The sequence below is a fragment of the Phycodurus eques genome, chromosome 12, assembly GCF_024500275.1.
Source record: "Phycodurus eques isolate BA_2022a chromosome 12, UOR_Pequ_1.1, whole genome shotgun sequence".
Taxonomy (NCBI): domain Eukaryota; kingdom Metazoa; phylum Chordata; class Actinopteri; order Syngnathiformes; family Syngnathidae; genus Phycodurus; species Phycodurus eques.
Genome location: NC_084536.1, coordinates 5,746,180 through 5,761,445, shown reverse-complemented (window position 1 = coordinate 5,761,445; position 15,266 = coordinate 5,746,180). Strand labels below are relative to the sequence as shown.

The 15,266-nt window shown below is 45.5% G+C and overlaps 1 protein-coding gene across 2 annotated transcripts; it reads left to right on the top strand.

Annotated features, from left to right (window-relative positions):
* Nucleotides 1-3,334: 3,334 nt before the first annotated feature.
* etv5a (ETS variant transcription factor 5a) lies at nt 3,335-12,332 on the top strand. Of its 2 annotated transcripts, none has more exons than XM_061692674.1 (13): nt 3,335-3,483; nt 4,689-4,807; nt 4,941-5,022; nt 5,100-5,147; nt 5,452-5,502; nt 7,126-7,249; nt 7,325-7,630; nt 7,943-8,241; nt 9,631-9,693; nt 9,943-10,011; nt 10,191-10,360; nt 10,439-10,540; nt 10,663-12,332. In XM_061692674.1, the coding sequence occupies exons 2-13, from the start codon at nt 4,760-4,762 to the stop codon at nt 10,891-10,893; spliced, it is 1,593 nt and encodes a 530-aa protein (XP_061548658.1). In that variant the 5' UTR covers nt 3,335-3,483; nt 4,689-4,759; the 3' UTR covers nt 10,894-12,332. The 2 variants fall into 2 exon arrangements, with proteins under 2 accessions (XP_061548658.1, XP_061548657.1); XM_061692673.1 differs by having other exon boundaries at nt 10,439-10,546.
* The last annotated feature ends 2,934 nt before the right edge of the window (nt 12,333-15,266 follow it).

The window sequence follows — 15,266 nt, the reverse complement described above, 5'->3', positions numbered from 1 at the left end:
ATTTTGAAAGAGCTCCATATTAGTAATAAATAGCCATCCATATCTCTTTGCTGAAGTTTTCTGTAGCACTATCATCAGACCATTTTTCCTCCCCGCAGGCTTATTTTCTAATGATCCTAATTAGCATGCTAACATGAACCAATGTGAAAGACCTTGGGACAGAAACCATTAGGCTTAAACCATACGAAGTTCTTTTGAGTGCTCGTCTGTGGTCGGGTTTCTTCTCACAGTGCCACTCCGAAGTGACAACAAAGAGATATTAAGAGAAGAAATAGTCCAAGAACGAGGGGGAAGAAAATGTGGAGATCAAAAAGGGAAAGCGTGGCTTACACAACTGAGAAGAAGAGTGTGCCTCTGGCGAGGCTTCTTGAGCGTGGCTGCCAAGATAACAAGGCAGGAATTATCTGGCAAAGTGCTATTAATAGCCATCATGTCACATCTTGTCCCTCACTCGGAGAATATCCAGCGCCCAAAGGCTACACTTAAAAAATAAAAAAATGAAAATACTTTGGCCCGAGTCGTTTGACTGACGTCGCCGAGTTAGGACAGATGAGACTGTTTCACCAACTTCTAGCTGTCCAGTGAAAAGCATGCATCTGCAGATTTTACTTATTTGGTTTCAGTTAAAAAGAAAAATAAGTAATGCTGAGATACATGATTTTCATGGGACAGCGAAGGGCAACGCAAGATTCTTGTATTTGTTATATTTTTGCACAGTAAGGCTACCCAACAAAAAGCTTCCATCCATCCATTTTCTGAGCCGCTTCTCCTCATTAGGGTCGCGGGCGTGCTGGAGCCAATCCCAGCTGTCATCGGGCAGGAGGCGGGGTACACCCTGCACTGGTTGCCAGCCAATTGCAGGGCACATAGAAACAAACAACCATTCGCACTCACAGTCATGCCTACGGGCAATTTAGAGTCTAAACATGCATTTAGAGTTAATGCATGTTTTGGGGATGTGGGAGGAAACCGGAGTGCCCGGAGAAAACCCACGCAGGCGCGGGGAGAACATGCAAACTCCACTCATGCGGGGCCGGGGATTGAACCCGGGTTCTCAGAACTGTGAGGCTGATGCTCTAACCAGAGGCTGACGCTCTAAACGTGCCGCCCAAACAAAAGCTTGTATCTTCAGATTTATTTATTTATTTTTAACCCAAAAAAGTGAATATGATGTTTCTTTGTTTTTGTTAGGATGATTAGAGGAAAGAAAAAAAGTAATTCAGGATTTCGAGATACGTTTTTTTAATTCAACAGAAAGGATATCACGAACTTTACACGTTAGGAGACTGACGCTTGTTTTTTTTCTTTTTACAGGAAAAACAAAAACAGTCGTTATGTTTTCTTATGAATATAATAGAAGATTAAAAAAGGAAAAACAAGTAATTTAAAGATAGATGCATTTGAACAGCATGTATCTCCAGATTTTTTTTAGTCTTTTTATCCATAAAACAAGTCACTGATGGTGTTGTGGTACACTCGCCTGACTTTGGTGCAGGCGGGGTGGGTGTGAATGTGAGTGCGAATGGTTGTCCGTGTCTATCTTTGCCCTGCGACTGACTGGCGACCAGTTCAGGGTCTCGTCCGCCTTTTGCCTGAAGTCAGCTGGGATAGGCTCCAGCGCCCCGCGACCCTAACCAGGATAAGCGGTGTTGAAAATGGATGGATCTATAAAACAAAATCAACATTTGTTACTCTTTTTCAGATAAAAAGAGAAAAAAAACCACATTGGACATTATTTGTCACATTAGCAAATTGTTTCTATCCAAAGAAAACATTGTGCCTTATCCTCAAATGTTTTTTAGGGCATCTTGTGATGATGTACTTTTATTTGTGTGTCTTTCTGCACATACGAAGAATGAATGTTCTGAGGTGAGTGTTCTTTGGCTAAGTAAAGAACAGGATTATCCCAAATTAGACTTGGGCAAATTACGTTGGCGTCACACTGACCTACACTAGCAGTGGTCGGCCTGTCGAGGGATGAGTGAGTCGTCCTGACCTCGCAGCAAAATGCACAGTCTGCATATATGCTGCGTTTATTTTAAGCCAGAGCAGCACAATGTGCTTGCCCTCTGCGTGCCTCCCAATAGGCACCCACCACATCCTTGCCGGAAAAATAGGTGCGCTCGCGGCCTGGTGGGCTTCTGCTATTTCACGCTTAGAATGCGTACAATTGAATTTGACAACTGCTATTTTTGGCCACACTCGCACCTACACGATCTTCATCTCACTGAAAGACAATCCGCTGATTTGAGGCGTGACCAAAAGTGACGGCGCATCAGAACCGTAACAGAAGTTATGTTGACAGGAGCAGAGTGGGAGGCGGAGATCTTCGCTAGTGACGTAGATAAGCTCCAGAAATTCGAATGACCTGATTTAAAACACACTTAAATTTATTAAAACCCAATTAAACATATTAAAACAGTTTTTAAGTATTCCTTAGCACCTGTTGTCTTTCTCTCTCTTGCTGGCAGTTCTCCAGCGCTGCCTCCGCTGGTAGGGGAAGATGCCGGTCCGACTTGGCAGACCCAAATGTATTGTGAGGGTCTGCAGGGAACGTGTGCCAGGCAGTGTGAAAGGGGCTCGGATCGTGATTTACTATCGTTGACTCCGGCCCAGTCCCATAATCTGCATCGCGGCTGCAGGGATTTGAAGGATTATTGCTTTCATTCCAGCTGCTGGGATAGGTTTTTAAAAGAGACGCCTTTGAAAGGGGCTCCTAATTTGGTGTCAAAGGAGTGATGAAGAATGCTTTTATTTATTTACTTTTTTACATGACCTTTAACCTTTCTGTTTCCAATGCACACATTCTTGTCAACACATACAGACACGTTTGGACAGGTAACTTGCATTCTGCTTCCTTTCTTGGTTTTATTTTTAATTCTGGTCAAAGGTGGATTGTTTGCAATTTGACTTGGGTACTGTGATGGTGTTTAACGTAAATAAAAAGTAAGTTGTGCATCAATGCTAATAATCAACTTTGGTTATGAATGCAGTAAATGTAGAAGTGGCCCACTTCAAAGTACTGTATGTGAAGTACTGTTTCTCCTGAGTACATTTCCTCTGACGCTGGTCCTTTAAATCAACTTTGGCGTCGACGGTTGAGAGGGGAAAATGGTGAATGAAATCCAGCCATTCATAAAAAAATAGGCCAGTACCGCGCTCCGATTGGCCCAACGGCATTTCGTACATAATTCATGAGCCACCTCGCTCCCATTGGCTGCATAGGCTAACAGACAGGTCTGCGCGACCAATCAGTGCGCGCCTCCGCTTTGCGCTCGAGCCAGCGGAAAAGCAAGTGGAACCATGAACGAAGAGCTCAGTCAAGTTTTGTGAGTGGAGACGGTCGCATCCATCCATCCATCCGAGCGTGCGGCTACAACCGCTAGCTACTCGTTCGTCTTTTTTCTTTTTCTTTCTCTTTCTCCCTACCTGTGGACATTTCTACCGAAATACTTGCTCAAGAGGAAACAAAACCCAGTCGAGGTAAGCTTCAATTGTCTGTTGTGCTGGCAGCGGAGAAGTTATTTTTTCTTTCGGGCGAAAACGGCCGATGTTTGAGGCGTAGGAGCGCAACGCCATTTTAGCAAAACATCTTTACGTTGCACTAGCACTTTTTGGGAGTGCGTCACAAATAACTTAATTCACATTTTATAATTAAAAGCATGCGTGTGCTGTGTTATTTGCATCGTTTTGTTTTATAAGTAGAGGTGTATTTTTTATTTTATTTTTTTAAATGAATGGAGGGGCCATTGGTTCCCCTCCTCTTGCGCGTTTCCACACGGATCGAGTTTCACTTCATTGACAAAACAAGGTGACGAGGGGTGGGGGGAAGGGCGGGGAGGAGTAAAAGGGGGTGTTGGGTGACCCGTGCAGTGCACTGAAGCTAAAAAGTTAACAAAAGTTTGTTCCTCCCACGTTGAATGTTGCACGTTTTGAGCTGAGAATCCAAACAGTAGCTGGTGCATTCAGCGACCACTTGGTTTTTAAAATCTCGGCCGTGGTGCGTTCAGGGATCACTTTTTGTTTTTAATTGTCGGCCATTTGCTATCTTTTTGCCGCTGCCGCAACCTTTGATGAACATCCTGTAGTTGTAGTACTTCAAAATAATCCCAGCAGCAAGTGAAGTATACGTCTGGTTTCAGGTAAATATCATTGTCAGGGCTTTTGAAACATGTTTAACTTGTGTGACGTGAACATGGCGCCACACATGCATGTTCTAAGTGCTATCTGCTCAGCGTCTGCAGTAATTGCCTCCAGCTATGCTTTATTCGTCATCCATTAACGAGAGATAGCAGAGTGAGTCATATCTGGAGGCCCACAGAGAGATGTGAGAATGGAGGCCACCGCATGCTGCTTTGTTGTGCAAATACAACTTTTTACGTGTCCTTACTGACTGGACTTCATAATAGTGATGGCCATTGGTGCAACGGCTGGCCTCCTTCGTTCCTCAACCAACGAGAAGCTTTCATGGTGTTTTACGCAAGATGTGCAAGCTTATTGTACAGGCAAGCGTTTGCCATCCCAGTCCAGGAGTCCATCTTATGTAACTGCGTTACGAGTGTTTACGTCGTGCGACTTCCTCTTGCCTAGCAAGTTTCAAATCTAAAAAAGAAAAAAGCCAATTGTTTGCGGCAGCATGGCGAACAAGGCAGACGTAAATGATGTTTGTCGCTTTTGGTGTCTTCCAGTGACCCGCAAAGCGCCATCACTTTAGGACGAACCCCCCCTTCCCCTCCCCCCAAGCAACCGGAAACCGAACATGGACAGCTTCTACGACCAGCAGGTCCCGTTCATGGTCCCGCCCAACGTAAGTGACACGCGTCACACGCATCGTACGTTGGACGACCCACACCATCATTTGATTGGCAGATCCGCCTGTACTTCGATGTCATCGGACCGCTGTTAAAGTGCACTTTCCCCATATTCTTCCCCATTAACAGTCTCGTGTCGAGGAACACAGCCGGGTCTGCAGTGACAGGAAGCGGAAGTTTGTGGACACTGAGCTCGCCCAGGACACTGAAGGTGTGTGGCCTAGGTTATAATTAAGTCTACAATCACAGAAGAGAGTGCCACTAATATCTTTGTAATCTGATTGACAGAACTCTTCCAAGATCTCAGTCAGCTGCAGGATATCTGGATCGCAGAAGGTGAGCTCCGCTTGGTTTATGATCTGAGAATCCTTGTTCCCATGTTCTGTTTCTGGCTAAATGCTGAGTTGGAGTATTGCGGTGGAACATTAACTTGAGTGTGAACTCGCTGTACATTTTTTGTGTTTTGCAACGAGAGGAAGGCAGCCAAAGTCCTGCATGCAACAACCTGCTGACTGAGACAATTTGTTTTGTTTTTTTTCATATAGTTGGCGATTGCTTTTTTTTATTTTTTTATTTATAAACTTTTATGCTTGTTTGTTTTTGCCATGCTTTAACTTTTTGCCATCCTTTCTCCTCACAGCCCAGGTGCCGGATGATGAGCAGTTTGTCCCAGACTTCCAGTCGGATAGCTGTGAGTACTCCTTTGTGTGGTTGTTACCCGTATCCCCAGAGGCTGCTTCCTAATTGTGATGTTTTAAGCATTCCTACATCAAGACCCCCGATCTGCTGTTTTTGGTGGTTTATGCGGAGCATCAGGTCATGCTTCTTTAACAATATTTGCCACAAACGTTCCCTGACCTGAAGTCTGGGTCACCCGTTGTTTATTAAAATGGCTTAATCCCGTCAAAGACAAACGTCATCCTTTGTCCTCAGAAGTCCGCTTTGGGCTTGTGTGCGCTCTCTTGTCCGCCTCTCCCTCTCAACCATTTTGAGTTTAATCAGCCGATTGGCATGGGGCATCACATGAGCCAAGCTCCTAATCTGATTTCACACTTTCCCGCACTCGGGCCCCGCTGCCGGAGCAGACCAGATTCCAACGGCTAGGGGAGTCTCTTACCATGTCCACCCTGCTTTGTGTGTGTGTGTGTGTGTGTGTGTGCGCGCGTGTGTGTGTATACACCCCTATTCCGAAATGTATCTTGCTGGTTGAGGCTGGAGTTCAATTTTGGACAGTGTGCCTTACCAGCCTTGTAGCATGATGCTGGAATCAGAAGTGGCGCGTGGGAAGAGTCAAAGCTATGCTAGTAAAGAGAGTTTGCAGTGTTGCTTCTATGTGAGTGTGAGATGAGTTGCTGACGGTGGCTGCAGTTGCCAGGCTGCAGGCGTTCTCTCTCGCACCAATTCAAGGCCAGATTGCAAGATAGGTGGTCACAATGAGACCGCACTGGTGAATCACAGTTTTTATACATGAGAGAGAAATCTAAAAGCTCTCAACCCTCTAGACCCCACTGAATACACTTTGGACAAGGTAGAGGAAATTGAACCCTTCTGTTGGCAGCACATCATGCAGGGACCAGTTCAGGGCCTTCTGTTTATATTACTATAGTCCAAGTGTTCTCAGAAGAGTGGCATTCTGGTTTACTTGCTGTCGGTAGAATGAGAGCTGTCTCAGTATTTCACTCCACACAGAATGTAACTGGGGCGCAAAGATGTACACGATGGTAGCATCAACCGTTTTGCATCATTGGAGTGCAAAGGAAAATCTTTTCCCCACCATTAAGCTTCAGAGTGGGCACACACAAGGGACCGCATGCTCGTTGTTTGCTCGGCCGCAGTCCATCAACGCCCTCGTCGTCTGACGCCCTCTCCTCTCTGGGATCTAGTTTCTTCCTGGCCATTATGCGGCGCCCTGGTAACTGCAGCCGGTGTGCAGAGGGCTGCGTCTCTGGTCTAATGGTTACAGCAGCAGTGGGGGAAGAAAATCATTCACCGCCATTAGATTGCAGCCACACTGATTCATGGGTATTGGGATTGGGTCTGTCCTAATGGGAATCAGACATGAAGTTTGATGGGTTTTGTGTGTCTAGTGCAGTTTAAATCGCACTAGCTACACAAACACTGGGGCATAGATGAAGGATAAATAACTGCTAAGTGGCTCTGGACAGATGAGGCAATACATACAGGCATTGTCCGCAAGATGTGCGAAATATGATTAAGATAACTGCTGCACTTCTGCCTATGGCTTCAATTACGTAGGTGGTATCTGGACTTTATCTGATGTTGTCGGTTTTGTCATCTCTCTGATTCTGTCCAGTGATGTTTCATGGACCGCCGCCCACCAAGATCAAACGTGAAGTGACCCCCTCCAAAGAGTTGTCTCCCTGCCACCAGGACAGAAGTCCCATGCCCTATGGAGAGAAGTGCCTTTACAGCTACAGGTACAAGATGGCTGAAGATATTTTAGGAAGAATAACAACAATTCCTCTCATTGACGTTTACCTTTTCACACTCAGTGCCTGTGACAGGAAGTGCACACCTGGCTTCAAACCATTAACCCCTCCTTCCACGCCGGTGTCTCCGTGTGGGTCTGCCAGCACAGCTGGAGCACGCCCCCTCAACGAGCCTACTCCTCCCCCTCGTACCAATGTAGCCAACCTGAACCCTGGACTGCGACCGGTGCACGTCACGCAGCAGCAACAGCCCCTCGCACAGACTGCAGGCCCGCAAAACCAGCCGCCGCACTCGGTCCACAGTCCGCCATTTGCCGTCCCGTGTGCGCTAATCGGCCAGGATGCCAATAACTTTACGCCAGAGCACAGGTGAGCAGCTCCACCAAAGGCCTGGGCTGTGCCCATTACCAATATCTACTACTGGTAGCGGTAATGCAAATTTCCCATTATTAGCAAATGCATTCCCAAAGTCAGTTCCAATTTATCTGATCATTGTACAAAGTGAAATGGGCTGCCGGTCACTCCTCGTTTTTCCCCTTGTCCGTTGCACGACACACAATGTCTGTTACAACTTCAAATCAGGCTGCAAGTGGACATTATTCACAAGTTGTATGCCCGACAATAAAGACACGCTTTCAGTACTTCTTAAACTGTGATGTTATTTTCTCCTATCATCTTTAGGTTCCAGAGGCAGATGTCAGAGCCATCGCTACCTTTTTCCCCAGGTGAGAGTCAAGGGCGCACCCACTTTCTGGCCCAGCTGACTAACAACAATGGTCGCCCACATGAGGGCCGGCCCCTCTACCACCGGCAAATGTCCGAACCCTTGGTACCCCCACATGGCTTCAAACAAGAACTCGTCGACCCGAGATACGCCGAGCAGGGCGTTCCGAGCGTAGGCCAGCCAGCTCCCCCGCGTCAGGCTGCGTTCCACCCGATGGCCATCAAGCAGGAGCCCCGCGACTTCTGTTTCGATTCCGGTGAGTGACTCTTCATAATCCGTCCCTTGAGGCAGCTCGTTCAAAGCTAGCTCGGGGTGAGGAATGTGCCTCGCCGTGTTTGCTCAGACTGCTGACACATGAATGCAAGTTTTAGCGTGTAATGGCGGCATGGGTGCACAGGTACTCCCTTTCACACTTTCTGAGTTTAATCTGATCATTCCTCCCGAGTCATGCCAATAAAGTAAAAGTGGGTCTTTCAGCTCAGCCTAAGCCTCTAAGGGCAAAAAGTAAATGGGTCATCCAGCCAGGTGGCAGAGAAGCTTCTCACTGAGCCTACCTGGAATAGATCGAGGCCAGAGTCCTCAGAGGACTTTGTGGCCTGCAAGGTACGACGAGTTGATCATAAAAGCCTTAAAATGCGTCCACTTCATGGTACAAGAAGGAGCCAAACACTTGTCAGCCCACCTTCAGGGAGGGTGGGGAAAGCTGTGAGCCTCGATGAAAGAGATTCACTGTTTGGTCACATGGTTTCAATCAAACAAGCAACTGACTGTTGTCCTTCTAGCACCCACGCACCCAGCTGTTATGCTCTGCAGCAAAAACGTCCTCTTTTCCTGAAAAGCTCTCACTTTTGTGGGGGGGTGGGAAACCCCCAACAACATAATTTACTCTCCTTTTCTGCAGAGTGGATGACCGGCTGGCCTGGCAGTGATGTAATAACAAATCCTCTTAGCTTCTTATGGCCTTTAAACACCTACGTCACACAGGGCTATCATCTCGAGATGGACAGAGGATGTCCATGTCAGGGATATTGGTTGGGACTGTACTAGTGTTCTACGGCCAAGTGAAACCAGATATTTAGTGTGTCTGTCTTTTGCTACACAGATGCCCTGCGGTGTCTCGTCTTGCTCAAGGTTGATTGATTTCTGTCAATCGTATTAGTTGATGGGACACAGAATAATAAACAATTGCTTCGTGGTTGGTATGCAGAGACGAGCCGGAAGCCAGGCCCCGAACCCTCAGAGGGACGGCCGCTTGTAACTTGATTATCATTGAGATTTAACACAGCAGCCATAGCGCTAATCCTGTTTAAAGGCTTGGTGGGCGTGCGAGGGCTGGAGTGGGTTGTGCGGTGCGACTCAGATCTGGGTTTTAGTCCACTCTGAGATATGCGTGCGTAGGCGGGTGGCAGTTGAAGTTGCAGCTTAACGTGACTGGGAGCAGCCACTGATCCATCCGTCATTACTTACTGATATTTAGCAACAAAAAGCCAATCAAATATACTATTTAAAGCTGTGTATCTCTATACACAAAGTCCAAATATACCTGTCAGCTGTGAGGTGGATTTTGATGTGGCGCACATTTGAGATGACACCAAAGGTTGTCTCTGGTCTAAAATTATACCCCTACTGTCTTTTTGTTTTGCAGAAGTGCCCAACTGTCACTCATCCTTTGGGAGAGCAGGGAGCTACTACCAAAATAACCATGAAAGTAAGTTATTGTTTTCTTTCTCTCTCTCTCTCTGTGTGTTTCTCATGAGTTTAGAAGTGTTTCGTCGATGAGGTATTTGTGTCCCCTGAGCCGTGTGGGGCTCAGCATGTGAGAACGAGTCGAGGTCAGCGGCATTTTAAATGACCGGTCAGGGGGAAGCGGCTCGTGCATGCTAGCGATACATTGCGCTTTGGACTGTTGCATGATTGCGTGTGAAAATGCACTAATAATAAACCTTTTCAACTTCAGGCTTCTCCTTCGACAGAGATCCTCAACTCTACTTTGACGATACCTGTGTTGTCCCTGAACGATTAGAAGGTGAGGTTTCTCTGCCTTTTCTTCCACTCTTGCATGAATTACAATGAATAGTGTGTCAACTTCACACCTGCCAGAAATGTCTCACCACACTGTGACCGTGGTGAAGTGCAGAACTCACCAGCTTGCTTTATTGTTCCCCCCCCTCTAAATTTGATCCCTTTATCCTCTCCCACATGCAGGTAAAGTGAAGCAGGAGTCCGCCATCTATCGAGACGGACCTCCGTACCAGCGCCGTGGCTCCCTGCAACTGTGGCAGTTCCTGGTCACTTTGCTTGACGACCCGGCCAATGGACACTTTATCGCCTGGACAGGTCGGGGAATGGAGTTCAAGCTCATTGAGCCTGAGGAGGTAAGTGGCTCGGCTGCAGCTGATTTTCCATTATCAACGTTACAGTTTAGTTTGTAACCTATGGACTCTCCTCTTAAGGTTGCTCGCCGCTGGGGCCTCCAGAAGAACAGACCGGCAATGAACTACGACAAGCTGAGTCGCTCTCTGCGTTACTACTACGAGAAGGGCATCATGCAGAAGGTAAAGGCACGTTACCCCTTTCTTTCCTTCCATCCTTTTCCATGCCAAGTGTTCTATATGGAGCTGTGTTTACATTTGAAGATGTCTAAGTCGAACGTTTTCTACTGAATTTTGCTGCTCAGGTGGCCGGTGAACGGTACGTGTACAAGTTTGTGTGTGACCCCGAAGCCCTCTTCTCCATGGCCTTCCCCGACAACCAAAGGCCTAACCTGAAGGCTGACGTGGACAGCCTGCCGGGCCTGGACGACGACACCGTGCCTCTCACCCACTACGAGGAGAACGCTCCCTACCTGCTGGACAGCGGAGATAATTGTGTTGCTGGCTTGCCCTTCCCCGACGGTTGCAGCTATTGAACTACCACACGAACGTGCAAAAACACTCCAAAAGTCTCTTGACTTTCTTTTCCAAATTCAGAAGTGCGCTTGCAGGCACATTTGTGGATATCCTCCCTCGCTGACTTAAGGACAAAAATTGATCAGCTGCAAACAATGGACGAGGGTACAAGATTTGACAAAACGGAGAGGGTTTGTGAGACCGATGTACTCAAAATCAAGCGCCCTCCTTCACAGCAGAAAGGTGCAAGGCCTCAACACCTTACACATAACGCAAAGACTACACTTCTTCTATGTGGATCGACAAGAGTAGAGTTTGTTTTATTTTGTAACAAACTGATTTTCCTAAACAATCTAGAGAAATAAAAAATGTAACGACTTATTAAATGCAGCACTGTTTTAGAGTTACCCAGAAGTTTGTTGGTCCCTGTTTTTTTTTTTTTTTTTTTTTTTTTTTTTTTTTGCTTCTGCACCTGAGCTAAAACATCAGTGAAAGGGCTGTGAATTGCATAAATTGTCCAACATCCCTATTTTTAACAATCATTTCTGGAGATATGACTTTATATTGCCAATTTTTGAGACTTTAAAGACCAGCGTATTACAGGCTAGTTGCTCTCTTGTAAATGGGTTCTTTACAGTTGTCCTGCCCGTGGAAGAGATCTGCTACCACCCTCTTTGGAGACTGCAGCCCTTAGTTCCAAGTCTGTGCTATATTGTTCAATTTTAGAAGTAATTGGCACTCTTTCCACATTTTCTTTCAAAAGGGATGCATATGCAAGTACATGTCTCCCTCCTGCAGAGACCTTTTTATAAATGGTCAAGTTATTGTATTTTTTTTATTTTTTTTCTCCCCCCCCCTCCTCTCCTTTAATTTTTACATTGCTGTCTCCGCGGTGGTCAACCAGCTTCTCCTGATGTGTGGGTTTGGCAGGAGCATCGCGCCATTGCATGTGAAGAATAAAAAACACAAACCTTTCAGACACCTTACCTTCTCCAAGATGACAATAAAGGTGACTTTGCATTGTATAATCAGCCACGACTGCGTCCACCTACATATCACTTTAGTGTCGTTGGACGAACATTTGTATGTGTCTGCATTTTATTCGGAATGAGGGCAACATCATTAAAACTTATATAAAGTATATATTTTTGCTATAAGGCTGCAGTCCAGTTTTTGATTTCTAATGTATCTGCTGTATAGTTCTGGCGACAGCAACTTTTTTTTTTTTTTTTTTTTTAAAAGAAACAATAAAATCTCATGAAGACCCACTGCAGGCTGATCTGTCTAACCAGATGTTATCACAAGGCATGTAAAGGGCCAGAGTTCCGGCTAAGGCCACTTTACGGGATGCACAGAAACAGACCGCACTTGTATAGGCTTCTGTTGCCACTGCACCCCTTTCACATTGTGTTCCTTACGCAGCTGAGTTTGTTATCATGTGTACTGGGTCAAATAAACACTATGCTTCACTGCTTGCTGTGCTGGTGTGTTTCTTCATGATCTTAACCCCCCCAACCATCTACCCTCTGTTACTGCTGGAAGCTTGACCTGGCTGATATGAGTCACATGCTTTTCTTTCACATTTTCTATGTGAATGATTACCACCTACTCCTGTTGAGAAACCCTGTGTGAGTAAATATTTAGCCACTCAAGAGGGGCGTCAAACTTATCTGCTACACAGATTTACGTGTCAAAAATACTCATTGCTACTTTTAGCATATCATGGGATTTATCTCTGAATACTGTAATTCACAGTTTAACAGGCAGTTGTGTTGCACAAGTCTTAGTAGCTGGTATTTTACCTGCCCGGATGTTCCCATAATGAATCTCCTTGGGATTGGAGATTTTTATACTGTAGGACATCATGATTTGATGATTATCCCTGCAGCTAAAGTACACCAGAGGCCAATGGCAAATGGAGGCGCTGTTATTTGGCCATACACTGAGTTACGAGTGGTCATATGAAAATAGGGCGCGAATTTAGTTGGTAGTAAAAAGTAAAAAGAGGAATTTGGGATTGGGTTTTAAGCCGATTCAGTGTACTAACCTTTAATATTCCTTTGTTGAGTGGTATCATTGGTTCAAAGAGTTTGACAGAAATGCTTCTGTAATTAGTCTCATTGTTTGGAAGACCCGCAGCACTCTGCTTGTTTGGTGCTGAGTCAGAGCCTTATCGAAGCACATATAAGTGGCAGAAACACAGGTTAGTAGAGTGCCTTTAAATGCCATAAAAGGCCTTTAGTTTTTCTCATGGGAGACAACCTTCCCTGAGTACCCTGCATTTACACTAATGCGATTGGAATTTATGGTGTGACTATGGCGAGTCAAGCATTGACAAATTATATTGTGCTGAATAGCAAGGCGGCGGCACGGTGAACAACTGGTTAGCACATCTGTCTCGCAGTTCTGAGGACGTAGGTTCAAATCCGGCCTCGCTTGTGTGGAGTGTGCATGTTCTCCCCGTGCCTGCGTGGGTTTTCTCCAGGTACTCCGGTTTCCTCCCACATCCCAAAAACATCCACGGTAGGTAAATTGGGGACTCTAAATTGCCCGTAGGTGTGAATGTGAGTGCGAATGGTTGTGTATTTATACGTGGCCTTTGATTGGCTGGTGACCAGTTCAGGGTGTACCCCGCCTCTCGCCCAGATGTCAGCTGGGATAGGCTCCAGCATGCGCGCGACCCTAGTGATGTTAAGCGGTTCAGAAAATGGATGGATGGATGGATGAATAGCAGGCAGAAAGACTTTAAAGAGATAAATACACACTAATATTTTGAGAACCTATTCTAATATCTTTTAATTGCAAACTGTGTGGTTCTGAAAATCTTTATTTGGATCCTCACCAAACATTTAATCTGTCCGGCATGTGACATCCCTCTCCAGATGTTCATGCAAATTTGTGTTCTTCTAATATTGTTAAATAACCAATAAAGCAACAAAACAATACCACTCGCCCTCACCTTTTTACGGTATTCATGACTGAAGTAATGATTTGCCAACAAATGCCACCTCATTATAGCTAGCAATTCCTCAGCATCCAATCAAGCTGCTTTTACACTGCACGTCTTAATACCCAATGAATCTATTGTTATCATCATGACAGGGTAGCCATTCTGTTCACTTTCAGTGCCTCATCTAAAGTTTCCTGATTCCTTGTGGGGTTTTTTTTTCTGCTAACAGTGCTACCACACACAACCAAACTTAACCACATGAAAAAAAAATAAAAAAATAAAGGAATTTACCACCTAGTGTGAATGCAGTTGGTACAGTTCGATTCAGTTTGGCACGCTACACATTTGAATGTTGACTGTTTCAGGAAACAGCTGAAAAGTGCATCGGTGACTGTGGCTCTCCTTTCCCACATGTGAGGTTATTATCGTTAGTATACTATATACTATGAACATTAAAAAAAGCTAGCCGGGGGGGACACAAAAGATGAACCGCGATATAGCGGGGGAACACTGTTGTCGTCAATTGTTTCTTTTTGAAGGATTTTACCTTCTATTTTGATCACTTTCGCTGTGACGTGGGGGTGTTGTAGAAATCCTATTTGCAGCATGATGAAAAGTAAACTCTGTGCCTGGCTTTGTGGGCCTCCTCATCCCCAATCCCCCATTGCCAGGTTCAGATTAACCCACGGCCCGAGTATAACGCCCTGGATCCATTCCAATTGTTGTTGACCCTTGCCAAAGCATCGGCAGGGTGATGGATGGCTCGGAACGTATCAAACAGTGGCATCGTAAACAAGACTCCAGATCGATATATACACAGTTACAGAGCACTAGACACACACAGAGCTGGGCCTTGACGCAAGTGGAGATACATCACACCACATGACCGCAGGCCACTTCTTCATGGATTATTGATTCACGTATAAGAAACGGCAGCGTTAATGAGGGTTAAGATGTGATTCTTCAACCTCGCGCTGTGTCAACACTCAAACACACACCTCCCGCGCTAAAGTCCATTCGGAGTGCTCCTTCCGGCCTGCGTCTACAGGGAAATGTAAAATTTCCACTTGAAACCGTGCAAAAAAAAAAAAAAAAAGGATGCACATTATTTGTTCCACACTTTATATTTACACAGCCCTCATTACCACTGAGACCTTGGTTCCAAACGGTGACATAACCGGTTTTTCAAAAATACACACAACCGCCTACTGATTTCGCTTCCTATTTAAGTTTTCATGCACCACCGTCACCCTCTGGTGGAGCTCATTAAAAAAAGGATGCAACTTAAATAAGCACATGAGCCACACAGTAGTTTAGCTTCATGATAAAGTGTTCTGCATATATATATATATATATATATATATATACACACACACATACACACACCACTTCACCGGATCATCACTATACTGATCACTATTCACCGGATCACTATTCCAAAGA

Bases quoted from the DNA above. Each gene is read 5' to 3' on its own strand.
- etv5a (XM_061692673.1), top strand. From the start codon at position 4,760: ATGGACAGCTTCTACGACCAGCAGGTCCCGTTCATGGTCCCGCCCAAC. The intron at 7,631-7,942 runs GTGAGCAGCTCC...TATCATCTTTAG, and splicing joins AACTTTACGCCAGAGCACAG to GTTCCAGAGGCAGATGTCAG. The intron at 10,012-10,190 runs GTGAGGTTTCTC...TCCCACATGCAG, and splicing joins TGTCCCTGAACGATTAGAAG to GTAAAGTGAAGCAGGAGTCC.